This window comes from Leptonotus elevatus, chromosome 15, assembly GCF_054856555.1.
Source record: "Leptonotus elevatus isolate MCC_2025b chromosome 15, RoL_Lele_1.0, whole genome shotgun sequence".
Taxonomy (NCBI): domain Eukaryota; kingdom Metazoa; phylum Chordata; class Actinopteri; order Syngnathiformes; family Syngnathidae; genus Leptonotus; species Leptonotus elevatus.
Window position 1 is genome coordinate 1,021,299 of NC_141253.1, and position 16,726 is coordinate 1,038,024.

The following is a 16,726-nucleotide window of genomic DNA, read 5'->3' on the forward strand; positions in this document are numbered from 1 at the left end:
GTTTAAAAAAAAAATCAGCTTGACCATGCCATGTTCGTTTTTTTTTAAGAAGAAAAAAAAAGCCGCAAACATTTTTTCTTTGCATAAAAGCCTTACGATCGATATTGTGAGAAAACTTTATTCTCTTAGGATTACAACAGAAAAAATAATATTTTATTAAAATGTGTAAGTGAAGAAATAAAAGCACTGATATTGAAATAGGATTTTTTTAAATTTAAATTTACTGAATAAAATACTAAGATGAATTATTTGTATTTTTATCAAAAAATACTACTTTTTGTCTGCAACACTAATTTGTATCATGAGAAAATGTTTGTTTTCTTAATAATTTATATTGAAAAAAAATTTTTTTTTTTCAAAAAAAAATATATAAAATTTTCTTGAGAAAATACGACCATTTTCCAGAGGAAAAAAAAAATCTTTGTCATAAAAAAAAAACTTTACTATAACTGCTCATTTGAACTTACTACACGTAAAAAAAAAAAATTCAGCCCGACTATGCCATGTTTGTTTTCTTGAACATGTTTGTCTTCTTTAAAAGCTTTACTACACATGGGTCTTTAAAAAAAAAAAAAAGAATGCCTTTCTAACAAAAAAAAAGTCTTACATGGTCATTTTTTAACAAATGCGTTATTATACGTAGTCATTGTCACCATCTGGTGGCGTCTGATTGCAACTGCAGTTGCCTGGACAACCTCGGCGACAAAAACGAAAGAAAACAGCAGAGTTTAATATTTTATTATTTAGATCATATACATATATATATATATTTCATTTATTTCAATCTTTAATTTGTATGTTTTGTGCATGTGTGTTGTGTGTGTGTGTGTGTGATCCCAGTAGAATCTGATCCAAAACTTTTTTTTATTTTTTTATTATTTTTAAACGAAAACTTGCGGGCTCTGCCCTTAATCTCCTCTTGGACGTCAAGCAACGTTGCGACCCGTACGCAGTCGGGTTCTACCTCGGAACCAGTCGGGTTCTGGCGGCTTGAAACCAGGGTTGGGCCTCCAAATATACATTTTTAATCAGCAAAATATTCAAATGTCAACAACCCTCAGCTTCAACAAAGCAAATAAGTAAACAAATCCAAACAGAAGCTGGAGTCGAGCCTCTTGCGGTTACCATGGTGACGGCTTTAGTTTGGATGACTTCAACCAATGGCGTGACTTGTGGCGTCACCATGGCAACGGCGTGGGCTCTGACGCCGGCGCGCACACACAAAAAACAAAAACATTTGAGGCCGTCACTGTCCTGCAGTCCTCCGATGCTAAGCTAAAGGCTAACGCACGACAAGCTAACAGCTAAAAGCTAACATGACACTCCACAAAACGAGGCCTCACTTGCGCGGGCTCCGCCCCTGCCCTCATGCACGGCCGGCTGCGATTGGCTTCTGCGCCCAGCCTGGCCCCGCCCCTTTCACTTTTATCACCCTTACTGTCTTTTTTTCCCCCCTTCCAACCTTCTTCCGAACCCGCAACTTCTTTTTTCCTGTCACCTCACTGACCTTCGCTCACTTGCGCCTCCATTTTGTTCGAATCGACTTTTTCTGAACGTTTATGGATGAAGTGGTTATGGATTTTGTCAATTGGACCTCGTGTTGGTCTGCATTTTTTAAAATATTTGTTCGTTATTTTTTATTTGAAGCCGCCCACAAAGTGTCCACAAATATATCCGAATTTAAAACGGAAAGTCGACACCAACGACTTTTAGGACAAACAAACAAACCAAAAATCATTATACTAAGAGAATAAAGTTATTTTTCCGATAAAGATTTTTCAGGAAAAAAAGTTGCAGTATGAAAACAAAGATTTTTTTTTCCTCTGGAAAATGGTCGTATTTTCTCAGGAATTTTTTATATATATATATTTTTGAAAAAAAAAGATTTTTTATTTATTTATATAAATTAATATTAAGAAAACAAACATTTTCTCATGATACAAATTAGAGTTGCAGACAAAAAGTAGTATTTCTTTGATAAAAATACAAATAATTCATCTTATAATTAGTATTTTATTCAGTAAATTTAAATAAAAAAAAATCCTATTTCAATATCAGTGCTTTTATTTCTTTACTTACACATTATTTTAATAAAATCTTATTTTTTCTGTTGTAATCCTAAGAGAATAACGTTTTCTCACAATATCAATCGTTTTCCAAATCTTTTTGCGGAAAAAAGTTCTAATACTACCACGATGAAAGGGATATAAAGTTGCATCTTCCCCTAAAAATTTGTTTTATCGCAATTAAAAAAAAACAAAAACGTTTACTCCAAGTAGTAAATGATTCCTTCCATGCCCCACCCCCTTGTTTGTAAAAATGAGCTTTGGCGAATTTGAATGACCGTTAAATAAATAAATAAATAAAAATGATCGTTTTTTAATTCCCCCTTCATAATGGCACCTGGGACTGCTTGGGGTTCCTCAGGGTTCCCTTGTGGATCCATTGAAGTTTTGCTTTCATTTCATTGTGTATGCTAAAGCGTTAGCTTCACTCAGCTGCGACTGATTTTCTTTTGAGATTTTTTTTTCAGCGATTGGCGAGTTTTACTTTGACTCACGACGCGCTGCCTCACAAACACAAAGAGCACGACGGGATTAAGAATATGATCCGCGGGCTGTCTTGGCATTCATTTACTCCTGACTTTTTTTAGATAGTGGACTGAGAGTTTCTAAAAAGGTGACTAGAAATCGTTTTGTAGCAAACGGAGAGTCGCGAATGGACTTTAGATAGTGTCGCTAAAAATCCCTGCGTAGTGACCAGCGATGGATTCCGAACATAGCCAATGAGATGATTGTGGAATAAACACTAGAAGGTGTGACAAGCCCCGCCCCCTCCGGCCTCCCATCATGTGGCCCAGCCCTCCGTCAGCCGCATGCGCTTGACGGACGGGCTGTGCCGCTCGTCCTGAGCGGACGGCGGCCGCAGGAGGAAGTCGCCGCCGTCGCGTTCCTCGCCGCCGTCGTACGAGCTCCCGCAGCTGGACGCGCTGCCGGCAGGCGAGCGGCCCGGACGGGAGGCCGGCCCGCGCTCCCGGGGGGGCGAGGCCGGCTCCGACTTGATGTGGAGGTTCGGGTGGCCTGAGGGGAAGTTGAGGTTGGCGTTCTGACACAAGTTCCTGCAAGACACGGAAATCAGGACATTTGATTTGGTTGCGAGAACAAAAAACAAAATGTTGTTTTTCTCCAGATTCAAATGTCTTTTTGTTTTTGCTGACCCCATATGGCTGAGTGGCACGCTGTGCAGGTTGTGCAGGTCGTGGACGTGCTGCTGCTGCTGCCAGCCGCCGCCGCCGCCGCCGCCGCCGCCGCCGGAGCCCGACCCGAAAGCCGTGAGAAAGGCCAGCTCGCCGCCCAGCGAGAACTCTGAGCAGCAAAAACAAGTTCGGCTTCAGTCCAGGCTGGCCTCGGCGCCGCCCGTCACGGACGAGCCCACTCACCTGCGCCGAAAGAGGTCAGCGAGGACGGGTAGCCTCCCATGGCGGCGCCGGGAAGCGACGCGGCGGCGGACACGCACGAGGCGGGACTGGATAGCGTCTGCGCCGTCTGGGAGTGATTGATCCGAGCGTTCTGCCGAAGCACAGAAGAAGAACGACATTCGTCCCGATTAGACAAAAAGTGTAGCAATCCTTCTGTGTTTACGGTAAACAAATCCCTTTTTCCCCAAACTCATAAACGTCAAGCAATGATGATGGCCAAAGATGTGAATTGCAAAATGAAGCTGCAGTTGACTCTTGTTGTAGGCGTAAAAAGCAGGACCGAAGAGGATTTGACATTCGGTAATCTTTCGCAAAAACTAGGCTGAGCTTGAAATATTTCTTCCTGATTTCAAATTGACATAGTGTCAAACACAATGCTGTACCACCCACTAGTGGCCAACAGTGGAATTACACACAAAATAAACAGGAGGCAGAACTATATATGAAACGTGCAAAAAAAAAAAAATCTGCAAAATAGTGGGACTGCAAATCTAAAAGTATGGTAGAAGGCCTTTGTGATTCAAAATAGGAAAGAGTTTTAATTATGGAGAAAAAAAAACAGTATTAAAATGATCCAATTAACCATACATACAAAACGACATGTAGAACCACAAAAGTTTAATCAACAAAAATTCGTATTTTTTTTCTTTGAAAACCAAATTTTAGGGGAACCACAAAAAGTTGTCAAGAAAAATCTGTCAGAAATGGAAAAAGAGCCAATCTTATAAGATCAAAGTCTTTTTTTTTGTAATGTAATCTTGAGAAAAATTGCCGTATTTTGTTAAGATTTTTTTTCAAGAAAATCAAGTCATTTTACGAGAAAGAAGCCATATTTAATTTTTTTCTTTTTATATAATTTTCGGGAGAAACATCCATCTATTTTTTGTTTTAAAGAATGTATATGTATATCCAAAAGAACAAATAAAATTTTTATCTATCCATTTTCTTAACCGCTTGTCCTCACAAGGGTCGGTGGGGGTGCTGGAGCCTATCCCAGCTGGCTTCAAGCAGTAGGCGGGGTGTACCCTGAAACGGTTGCAGAGACCAACAACCATCCACACTCACAATCACACTTTTTTTGTTGTACCACGAGCGGTCCTCGTAGCGCACTGAGAATTTCTGGACAAGTCTGGAAGTCGATCAATCAATCAATCAATTTGCCGGCGGGGAGCGCAATTTATTTTGAATTTGTATATCAAAGGGCACATCAGCCATTTTGGTTAGAAGTGGCCATTTTGCAGCGCATTTCACGCCAACTGGAAAATTGTCCTAAATGAGCCCCCTTACTTGATTTCAATGCCTTGTTGAGGTTGTCAGGATGTTGTTAGCGAGCTAGCTAGCCCACACAGAACAACACAACATCAATAATGTGCGTAACTTACCAACATCAGGTCAAAGTCCTCACACTAGAGGGCAGCAGTGAGTGAGTTGCAGACAGGCGTCAGTTTGATAACAAAAAAACACACTTTTTTTCCTTTAATGTGAGCAAAAGCACTCACGATGGTCGGCATGTTGCTGCACTTGTTGGCGGGCGGCATCAGGGGTCGGAGGTCGGGCTTGCGGCCCATGCCCATTGGCGGACTTTTGTCTTGGATGCTCTTAGACACGCCCCCCGGTGACATCATGGCGGAGGAGGGGCACTGGCTGCTGTAGACGCCGTTTCCTGCCGGAAGACCAAAAAAAAAGTTTCATTGTATCATTGTGATGATGATGATGATGAGGATGATGATGAGGATGATGATGATGATGATGACTTACCCACACTGACAACAGTGTTTGTCAACTCGGAGCTCAGCAGGCCTGAAACGACCATTTTTTAGAAATAGTTAATTTTTAGTGGATTTGTTTGAAATGTTTCTCAGATTCCCTTGCGGCAGCAGACCTGCGTCTTCGCCACTGGGGGGACGATGGGGGGACATGGCGGTCCGCTGCATGGAAGCGTGGTGGATGGGCAGCAGGTTGTGGTTGGCAGCGGCGCCCCCTATTCCGGGGTGCGAGTACAGCAGAGGGGAGGCGTTCACACCCATGTCATAGTTGGAGGCGCTCACACCCTGCAGGTTGGGGGCAATGGGGGGGGGGGGGGGGGGGGGTGTTAAGACCGCTTGACTGAGCACGGTAGTCATCACACATTGCAAGAAGAAAAAAAATCACATTTGTTTGGAGGATTTTTTATTTTATTTTATTTTAGGGGGGTAAAAAAAGTTTATAAAAAAAAAAATAAGAAAAATTTTAATATTATATATAAAAATATTGTGATTTTTTAAATGAATAAAAACATGCTGTTCTTGTTTTAAGAGCTATAATTTCGAGGGGAAGGTTGTTTTTGGTTTCATTTTTTTGATTGTCATGTTTTTTTTTCAACAAAAGAAAATTCTATATTTTGGGGGGGGGGGTCGGAAGTGTTTTTCTTTACCTTTGACAATTATCTTTTTTTTCTTTTAATAGATTTGTTTTAATTATATTTTTTTGTACACAGTATATCAGTTTGCTTGGTCATTAAAAAAAAAAAAAAAAAAAAAGCTAAAATAAAATTATTAAGAAAATAAAAGTATTTATTTTGGGGATTTTTTTTAAGGTGCACTATTCATTTTTCTTCCTGGTAATCTAAAAAAACGTTAAAACACATAGTATTAAAAAGTTGTATAATTGGGAAACTGCATTTAGAAAAAAATTTTGGGTGAAAAAGTTCAGAAGACGTTTTGTATATTTTTTCGTGGTTTTAATCTTACGATGATGAATGTCATTTGTTTTTAGCAAAGTTTGCAAGTGTGCGGTGGAGGTCTGTCGCCACGGTGACGGCAACTCACGCAGATCCGCTGCCTGTTGAGCATCAGGTCGATATCGTCGCCGATTTTGGGGTACTTGTCGTCCGTCTCGGGGCTCTGACCGGCAGAGTCGTCCGCCTCCATGTCGGGACTCTCGCTGCCACTTAAGCCTTTCTTGCGCAACGTCTGCAAATGCACACACGTGTCAGCAACACCATCAGCCATATATATATATATATATATATATATATATATATATATATATATATATATATATATATATATATATATATATATAAATAAATATATAAATATATATATATATATATATATATATATATATATATATATAAATAAATAAATAAATAAATAAATATATAAATAAATATATATATATATATATATATATATATATATAAATATATATATATACACACACACATACAACAAATATGAAAAAAGTGGTTCAATGACGAGTCCGGCCACTTGGGGGCGCCATGGTTGCACAGAATGAACTCGGCAACGCGCAAAGGTCAGCGTGAAAGCAAATTATTTATTTATTTATTTATTACTGCTTTTTCTTTTTCTTTTTTTTATTCAGAGTCATTTTTGTTTTAGCTGAATCACATGAAATAAAAACAGTTTTTTATTTAACTTTTACACTAAACAAATTCAATGCAATATTACCATTAAAAATAGTGCTTACACACACCCACGCACACGCACACGCGCCCACGCCCACGCACTCCCATTGACGCCACAGCCGCCCTTGCTATTCTTAGCCGTTGTGTTCTATTTTTAGCAGCGTGCCGCTTTCCAGCCATTTAGCAGCAGGGAGGGAGTGCCGCCAACACAAACCAGCTACATACACTCTTTGTGTGTGTGTGTGCGTGTGTGCGTGTGCGTGCGTGCGCATGTAATGGGAAACACACCACAGAGTCACAAGCCGGGCTGCTCGATTATGGAAAAAAACAATAATCACGATTATTTTGGCAATAATTGAAATCCTGATTATTCAAACAATTATTTCTTTTTTTTGGGTACAAAACAAGAACATGTTTAAAAATATAAAAACAAAGACCAATTTAAAAAAAATTGAAACACTATAATTACGTTCCTTTTGGACTAAAGAGAATTTATAATAATATATATTTATTTATTTATGTTGGCAAAAAAATTGGAAGTTAAATTGCATCTTATGCACTGTGCAGCAGGACGACAATTTATTTTTTGCTTCAAAACAAGAAAATGTTTAAACATTTAAAAATATTAAGAGCAGTTAAAAAAAAAAAAAAACACTATAATTATGTAAATTCCTTTTGGATGAAACAAAATTGTATTCATTATTTAAAAAAAATTAAATGGCGCAAATATATAAATTGAAATCATCTTTTTTTTAAACAATTATGCTGATTTTGTCATTGTGGAGTGTAATAATTGAAATTTAATTTTGAACACAAAACGTTTGACTGTCTTTGCTTTATGTTGTCAGCGAGCCACTTTGAGGTGTAACTTGACTTTACGCAAAAACACAACACACAAGACAAGAAAATGCAAAACAGCACAACAGCACACAACAGAAGACAACGAAACACAACACGTGGTCATCCTGGTGGACAAATTGAGTAGCGCACCCTTGGCAGGCTGGACGTATGTCCCCGAGGCCACGGCCCTCCCGGATTACGCTAACGAGCTCCAAGCGGATGGCGTCAGATTAGGCGGGATTACGCAAAATTACGGCAGATTATGCGGCGGCTAAAGACGGGGCCATGAGGTGGGCCGCGTGGGCACACGCACCTGCAGTCAGGACACGTGCGCGCGCGCGCACGCACACACAATCACTTCATTCTATTAACTGTGTCACGTTACAGTGACTGCGTTATATGCCGTCAATATTGGGGTTAAAGGTCAAAATTCCGCTTTGTGTGGCAAACGGGATAACCGATTTACGTGCGCGGACATTTTCACTGCAAAGACGGAAAATAATGTGAAAACGTGGCAGAAAAGTCACTGTCTTCAAGTTAGCTCATTTGGCAACGTAAGATGGCCGCCACGCATAAAAGTAGCCCCTGCTGGACCATTGTTTGAAAATGATCTATGCATTAAGTGGAAAACTAAATCTAATGAAAAGGAACAAAGCTGACCTGAAAAAATTTGAAACTAACTACATTAAAAAAAAATATATATATATATTGATGCAAATTCCAAATCTTGAGTAACCGAGGTGAAGGCTGAAATTGTGAATGAAAAAAATATTGGAACGTGGTATGATTTTGAGCGATGTGGAACGATATTGCAAAATATGGAACGAACGTGTCATTGGTGCCAATGAATGTGATTCACAGAATGTGGAATTTTTTTGTGGCTATTTAATGGTGAAAATGTGGAATTGTAGAACATTGACAAGTTTTGTCAAATTTTAAATGTTGAATCTGCCATTGGAAATGACTGGGGAATTTTGGGGTGAAAAAAGTAGAAATTTGGGATGAGAAAAATAGTAGCCGCCATGGTGAGAATTTTTGGAATATGTTGAAATGAGAATAAAGTGAATCGGATGAATTATGCGGAAGGATTGGGCGTGCTATGTCCTGCAGGTGTACCTAATGAAGTGTCCGCGGTGCTTGTGCGGTGCGTGCGTGAACGTGCGCGAACGTGCGACTCACGTCGACGATGTCGGCGTTGGTCCTGCTCTCGTGCGGCTCGTTGTACTCGGTGTACTTGAGCAGCACTTTGTCCATGTCGGTGCTGGCGTACTGGAAAAGTTTGTTGGTGCTGTTGAAGATGATGAGCGCGATCTCGCAGTCGCACAGCACGCTCAGCTCGTACGCCTTCTTCATCAGGCCGAACTTGCGCTTGGTGAAGGTCACCTGAGGGACACACGCAAACGTTAGCGTACTGTTCATTTGGCTCGCCTTTCCCACATGCCAGGGCATCACAGTATATCAAGTCACTGGAAAGACAGAAAACACATGGTATGTGTTTTGGGTTGGTGGTGGTGGTGGAGGGGGGGGGGGGGGTTGTACTGCCCCGACCATCAGGAAGCACATGTGCCAGCATTTCCTGTCATAACAGGAAGAGACAAACTGTTCACACACAGCCAGAAGTCACTCGTGCGGGACCACACACACACACACACACAGTGTTGTACTTGATTGTGCGTTCCCATAAAAATACCACATCAAACCGGTAATGTTTCGTTTTTGGCGATGCTCCGCTATGAACAAGTCATGCGAGCTTTACGCCACATTAGAGTGTCGCTACGTTACTTGATTGTTTTAACGACTTATTGGCTCCCACAGCCCAGGCTCATGACAGCTTTCGATTATTAGCTCATTCAAACCCCAAAACAGTATAAATAAGTTTTTTTTTTTAATGCTAGAGCATAAAAAAAGGCTTTGATGCCGCTTCTAACCTGAAGAGGTCGCTTAAAGCAGATGCAGCCATATTTCTAATAGTTTGACACTTTTATGTTAGGAGTATGAAAACTTAGAACAATATTTTTTTTTGTAAATTTAGAACAGATATCAAATTTGCGATTAATTGTGAGTTAACTATTGAAGTCATGCGATAAATTACGATTAAAAATTGTAATTGCCTGACACCACAAATTTTTACTGATCGAAGGTTTAATTTGCCAGGGTCAGCAAAATATCTTATTAAGTTAGCAGAAAATGTCAATAAATTGTTTTAAATGGATCTGTTATCGGCTCTTGGATTTTTTATTTATTTTTAAAACGCTAAGATTTGTCAAAATGCTGACTATTGGCGCCGATACTCAGCCTGGCCGATAATCGGTCTATCCACAGTGTTGTGCTACAGTTTTCTGGTGAGGAGTTTGCATTGTTTGAATTTTGAAGTGCGTTGCTCGTTTGCAGGGTGGCGTTACAGAATGCTACGTATCAGTTACGTAACAGTTGCGTTGCGTTTAAGTGTCGTCGTCGTGTTCAGGCTCACATGTCTGTTGCGTTCGTCCACAATGCGGGCAATCTGAATTTTCTTCCTGCCCATTTTGGGGCTCTCGCTCGCTCGCTCGCTCTCGCTCGCTCTTCTTTTTGCCTCGGGTTTCCTCGCGGTCCTCACGTCTCACTCTGCTCGCTGGCACGTCTGAAAGACAACGACCACAAAGGAGTTACGATCTCGTGAGCGCGTGTGCCGCCGCCGCCGCACGCATGGACAAGCCGCCGCTCATCCTGGGGACACGCCCGACTACTTCCTCCGGGCGTCTTTTCAGGTTGCGTTGACACGCTTTTGGAGACACGCCTCCGTTTTGGGGGCGTTCGGAACAACAACAAAGACAACAGAATGCTGAAGCATTCCCACAAATGTTGTTTGGATTTTTCACACTTCTCACATTCTTCTTCCAATTGACACTGTTCATATTTCAACTTGCTTCAAAAATTCAAGCCTTCCAGGGTGTTTATCGTCTGACTCCACATTACTTGACAGTATTGGCACAATTTAACGTTAAATATCCACTTTTCTCCATTCATTTTCAATGGGACAGACATTGAACTTTTTCCCAATATCACTTTCCACGCCCACTTTCATACACAGAACTCGTCATCATTGTCCAGTAACCAGGAAGTCATCATTTTCATAATTGATCTCTCAATTGACTTCATAAGCAAGCATTCCACACGCATTCAAATCTTAGCATTCCCACGCAATGTCTCCAAAAAAATAGTCCACTTTTTTTAAAAAGTTGTCAATTAAAAAATAAATAAATTGAATTAAAATCTTAAAGAAAAAGTATCCAATGTTGTGCGTTATATAAAATATAAATATAAAAAAGTATAATTAAAAAATTAAATACTAAGTATTTGTTCATGTATATGAATTATTTTGTTGTTTTTATTTCCATTTATATTTAATTTTTGGGGATTTAATTTTCCAATTATATTTTTTATATCCGTTTTTATTTTCAATTTTAGTCATTTATTTATTTATTTAGTCATTTATTTATTTTGAATTTTGGTCCTCCATAGTGTGTAGAACTGAAATGAATTGTTTCCATTTTCGAATAATGCGATAAAAATAATTTGTGAAAATAGTGAACAGCAGTTATGTGTTCATATAATTACACTGTCATATTATTTAAAAAATATATTTTCCCAAAATTAGCTGCAAGTAAAAAAAAAACTTTCAACTTGTCATTTATGAATGTTTAATGTTGAATTTTGAGGTGAAAACGGATTGATTACATTTTAGAATAAGACTGTAAAATAAAAAAAAAGTAAAACACATCCAAATCTTTCCATTTACATGTTTTATTTTTTAATTAACCTGAAAAAAATCCTAAAATTTTACTGAGGTGTGTACAAATTGTTTAAGGGATTTTAGACTTCTGTACATCTGGAAAATATTTGCATGCTTTCCTTTTTTAAGACTTTAGAAACTGATGGAGGAAAAAAATGCATTCATTACATTTCTGAATAAAGCCGATAAACAAACATATAGCAAGCATCGAGAGGATCCAAATGTTTGAAAACAAAGTTACATCCGCGCGCGTGCGTGTGCGTGCGTGCGACATGTGAGCGGTGTCCATGCGCGTCTCTTAAGCGCTCGGTCGCCAGGTTAACAGGATGTACACACACGAGCGCAAACACAAACACGCAAGAAAGAGCAGCTTTACTTGGCAGCTGCCACCAAGCCCCGCCTCTTCGCCAGTCGCCAAATTCAAAGTACAAACAAACAAACAAAAAAAACTTAAATTTGTCAACGTTTGTTGCCTTGAAATTCGGAGTTCATACTTTATTTGTTTAGCGACCGATTTGTTTCTGTAGGAATTCTTGTTATTTGTAATTTGATATTTTAAAGTCGCCATAGAGTACAAAAAAAAGGCTCTGTAGCGCCCCCTACATGAATTTAACGGAGCTACGTTTGACCTACGGCTACGAAAATTGCTATCGAACATCTCTTATTTATTATCATGAAATTCTGATGAATTTGACGGATTTTTGGACTTAGACCACTATTGCACTAAAACGTCAGTTTTTGTTCAAATCCTATTTTGTTTCTTTTCTTTCCGGCAATCTCGCCGATACTGAGCAGAAACTAAAGATGACAGTAATGGGACAGTGACCGATAATGATTTTGATCATCGATTAATTGTTTAGAGACCTTCGGCCTGTCAACAAGCAGAGTGATGCTTTGGCAGTTAATTTTTTTCCATTTTCAAAATAAGACTTTTGCAAACATCTGCTTTTACTTTGGAAAACAACGATCAACATCTTTACAAATTTTCGGACGGATATTAAAGCCAAAAGCCGTAAGTGAGTCATAATGAATTTCATTTGCATTTTCTGCACCGTCAATCAGAAAAATTGTCCCGTTTCTAAATTCAAACGTGTTTTTGTCCCGTCTATCGGAAAATTGGCAAAATACCCGACAAGACAAATCAGTAATTAAAGTAATCGTCAGTTGCCGCCCTCGATGACAATACCTCAGCTGTGGATAAAAGAGCGAGCGATATGGTCCGAGTCCAAAAGTCATTCAAACCACAATTTGACACCACAATGCACGCGTGACACACGACCGAGACGGAAAGTCCCAGAAAACGTGAAAAACGTCGGCAGCAAAAGACAAAAATGCAGTTCGCCCGCTGGAGGTTGTCAGCTGTCATTAGCATCGCGTGCGTTCACTTCCCGCTCGGCCCGAACGTGTCACCACACGTGACGTCGGCACATTCAGCAAGGTGCGCCGCCATTCTCTCTTTTCTTTTTTCTTCCTTTGTTTTGTTGCATCCTCGTGATTTGGGGTAAAAAGTTCACTTTTTTATTTTGGGAGGCGTCTAAAAATAGCTCACGAGTTTCTTTTGCTTGGCTGTCATCAGCAACGATCAAGCGGCGTGCAAATGATTTACGCAAGCGACTCGCGCTTCGCATATTCCCGACATATTCACCCGTCACACTTCCTGATGATGACGATGATGTTATCATCATCATCATCATCATCGCTTGAGGACCAGATATAAGTGACGATTGTGTCAACAATACTTGCTGGACCCTTTTTGAAAAAGAATACACCCTGGATTGGTCGCCAGCCAATGTGGACTGGTCGCCAGTCAATGTCAGGGGACACGTAAAAAGACAATGGAACGGTCGCCATTTAATGGCGAGGCAAAAGAACATTTGATTCTTTGAGTCAATGATATCAGTTAATTTCACACCATAGCAAGCAAGTCGTTTATCTGCGCAGACAAACCACGTTGTGGTCGCCATTCCATCGCAAAGCCACATTCAGACGACGAGTATTGACATTCACATCGTCGCTCGAGCTACAAAAACACAACAACCCGCAAAGTCGTCATAAGTCAAAAGTCGCTTGACGACATGCGTCTGACGGTCCTTGAAGGCAGCACCCATGGAACGCGCATTGTTTAACACGCGTCAACGACACGTGTGCGTGTTTGTGTGTGTGTGCTGTAAGATGACTGGCAACATCGCGTACGTCACCCGCACACACGTCCTGGCGAGAGGCTAACACAACATCAGGCATCGGTGCTCTTCATCAACATGATGAAGATGATGATGTTGATTTTTTTTAATTCAGTAAATTAGAGCTGCTCGATTACGGGGGGAAAATAAGCACAATTATTTTGATATTCATTGAAATCGCGATCATTCAAACGATCGTTTATTTTTTGGTACAAAACAAGAAAATGTTTAAGCATATAAAAATAGGAAGACAAATATAATTCTTTGAAACAATATAATTATGAATTACTATGTTCATTTTGGACAAAACTAAAAATTCATAAAATGAGGGGTTTTAAATATTTAAAAAAAGGTGCAAATGTCTAAATCCAAGTATTAAGTAAGCATTGGAGTTTACTTGCTGTGCAAAGTTCTGACACAATTTATAACATTTAAATCACCAACAATTTCAAGAGATCTCTCAAGTGCAAATTGAGTATACTATAGTTATTATAGTATTAGACATAATTAATACTATTTTAACAATGCTATAACAAAAGTGCAACATGTTAAAAAAAAACGGCATCAGAATAGAACAGGATTATCATTTTTTACATTTACGCCAATTTTGCAATTGTGGAGCGCAGTAATTGAAATCATAATTGAATTTTGATTAATTGCGCAGCCCTACATTAAGTTGAACAAAAAAGCATATTTGCCTAACCAGGAAGTGAAAGTGCTTGACAGTGACGTCATAAGCAGTGGTGAGGTCGAATGAATTAATAATATTCCAAATAACTTCTGTTTCAAGAGCTTTTCAATGGAGTTCACTAAAATTGCATAACAAATGACGAATGTGTGAGGGGTTCTTGTTCGAGTTTGAAAAACAAACAAACTACAAAAAAAAAATTTGAAAATCGATCATTTATAACCACGTCTCCTCTTTTCGAACTACCTGACGCGGACGCGGATTCTTACCGATTGATTCAAACTTGTTCCGGCAGGCATGTGTCAAGAGTCTCACCGGAACCAAGCGCTCCGGTACCGGCCGAAGGTCCGCGCAAAATCCCGTCTGGAGAGCTCCGCAATCAGACCGCAAAAAGTCCAACAGCCAGCAGCACGAACGAGCTGCGCGGACGTACGCGTCACTTTAACACAACACGCGATGCGTTCGCGGACGTCCCGAATGCGAGCACAGATTATCCGCGGTGAGGTGCGCGCGCGCGTGGGAGTGTGTCTGGTCACGTGCACGCGCACGGGGGCTCACCTCTGACGCGTGTTTAGTGCAGCATGACTTTCCCGCCACAAGTCTTTGCTCGTTCCCGAGTGTCCGTCCAGCGGCGATCCAGCCCGGGCACGCGCGCGCAAGCACCTGGTGCACATACGCACGCACATCCAGGAAATGAGCACAAGATCAGTGACGTCACTCAAGTTACGGGACAAAACAGTTTCAACAAGTGAAACTGTTCAACACTTTTGATTGGTGCACTAGCGCCACTTAGTGGACGCATTCTACACACACTCACTGGACACTTCATTAGGTACACCCCACGACTGGCAGCTAATCTTTTAAGCCTTTGCTAATTGATTGATTGCTCGTCGTTAGGGTGACAATTATTTTTTTATTTTTAGCAGCAATGACTAACTTTGATGCCATGATCAACTGATAAATAATCATCAAAGGAATCTACAATGATTATTAATAATTAATCATTTGATGCCTTTTATAAATTAAAAAAACTGCCCAAATTTCAGATTGTCAAATGTTTGCTCTGCATTTCCAAGGCAACATAAATTTTGGATTGATTGAATGATTAATTTCATCACGGACTGACTGGGAACAAAAATCACATCATTTAGCTCAACCAGTTGTGTAATTTAGTCCAAAAGAAATAAAGATACATCAAAAGTGCTAACAGCTAGCTTGTTAATTTAGCTTGCGCAGCATAAGCTTTTGACAGACAATATATCATAAACAGTATAATAGTTAATAGTGTGAAAAATAGTTGTCAATGAGAGAATATATGTCACAATCACAGAAATCGAGCTAATTACAAATTTCGTTTTGCTCAAGAATAAGCTTCCTAAAGAGAAAAGTAAAGTATGCAGTAATCGCTATATTTAGCTGATTAGCGCTTCACTTTCAACCTGTCATCGTGAGGAGACAGTGTGCTGCAATTATGAGTTAGTTCGTTAAGTGCCAAGTCGTTTGAAAGCAAGAGTACATCACATACACTAAGTTAGCCAATTAGATAACAATGAGGTCAACCAGCTCTCGTAACGAGACATTCCACAGTAATCACTTGAAAAAAAAAAAAACATCAGACCCAAACTTAAGTTGAGTGACATCATGTGACCATATATGGTCAATCTGTAACAATCGTGCGCTTTGCGTGCGCGCGCATGCAACAAAATGGTGGACTAGCTGACACCAGAAGAAACTAGCACAAAACTAGCTAATTGCTAACCGTGCTAGCATGTTACCGTGGTGATATTAGAATAACCTTTTTTTTGGGCCACTTTTAGCATTTGGCGTGTGGACTCACCGCTGCGTGGTCTTCACCAGGAAGAGGCGCCGCCAGGTCCAGCCGCGGGTTCCCTGTTCGATTGCTCGTCTCAAACAAGCTGGCAAGCCAGACCAGCTGGCTTTAGGGGGCACGACGCACAAGTGGTCAGTGGTCCCGAGCCCACTCGGCAGATGTAGTCCACACTGAGAGGACCCCCGCCACGGCCCCTCCCTGAACAACACACCCTGTGAACCCCCCACCCCCCACTCCACACTCCCCCTCCATGATGAGAAGCTCACCTGTTGCTGTCACTCCTGCTAAATTTAGCCAAGGTGTCACTGATGCTGTGTGCGTTGTGAGCGCAATTACGTGGAAGTGTGTGCGTATTTGTGTGTTCGCGTGTATGAGCGCGTGGTTTGTGTTGGTTTGAAAGTGTTTCCGCGTGTATGTGACTTATATGCGAGTATACACATGGAAGCAAATTTGCTTTGAAAGGCCACAGGAAAGAAGAACTGCACGGATTTTCAGGCATTCATGCGGCCGGCGGTTTCGAGTTGCGCT

At 40.3% G+C, this 16,726-nt stretch overlaps 1 protein-coding gene across 3 annotated transcripts; it reads right to left on the reverse strand.

Moving 5' to 3' along the window:
* Window positions 1-723: 723 nt before the first annotated feature.
* On the reverse strand, window positions 724-16,722 carry LOC147161430 (myocyte-specific enhancer factor 2C-like). 3 transcript variants are annotated; one of them, XM_086096073.1, is made up of 12 exons: window positions 16,205-16,722; window positions 14,926-15,030; window positions 10,198-10,347; window positions 8,907-9,110; window positions 6,286-6,429; window positions 5,361-5,529; window positions 5,237-5,278; window positions 4,978-5,141; window positions 4,861-4,884; window positions 3,440-3,569; window positions 3,218-3,365; window positions 724-3,118 (listed from the first exon to the last, which is right to left on the reverse strand). In XM_086096073.1, exons 3-12 carry the CDS (start codon window positions 10,249-10,251, stop codon window positions 2,848-2,850), a joined length of 1,350 nt encoding a protein of 449 aa, XP_085952199.1. In that variant the 5' UTR covers window positions 10,252-10,347; window positions 14,926-15,030; window positions 16,205-16,722; the 3' UTR covers window positions 724-2,847. The 3 variants fall into 3 exon arrangements, with proteins under 3 accessions (XP_085952199.1, XP_085952201.1, XP_085952200.1); XM_086096075.1 differs by lacking the exon at window positions 4,861-4,884; XM_086096074.1 differs by lacking the exons at window positions 14,926-15,030; window positions 16,205-16,722 and adding an exon at window positions 14,637-14,835.
* Window positions 16,723-16,726: the final 4 nt, after the last annotated feature.

What these genes read in the sequence shown, in the direction of transcription:
- LOC147161430 (XM_086096073.1), bottom strand. Translation starts at nt 10,251, where the DNA reads ATGGGCAGGAAGAAAATTCAGATTGCCCGCATTGTGGACGAACGCAAC. An exon ending in TCAACAGGCAGCGGATCTGC is followed by an intron (nt 5,530 to 6,285) that starts GTGAGTTGCCGT and finishes CCCAACCTGCAG; the next exon opens with GGTGTGAGCGCCTCCAACTA. An exon ending in GCTGACCTCTTTCGGCGCAG is followed by an intron (nt 3,366 to 3,439) that starts GTGAGTGGGCTC and finishes TTTGCTGCTCAG; the next exon opens with AGTTCTCGCTGGGCGGCGAG.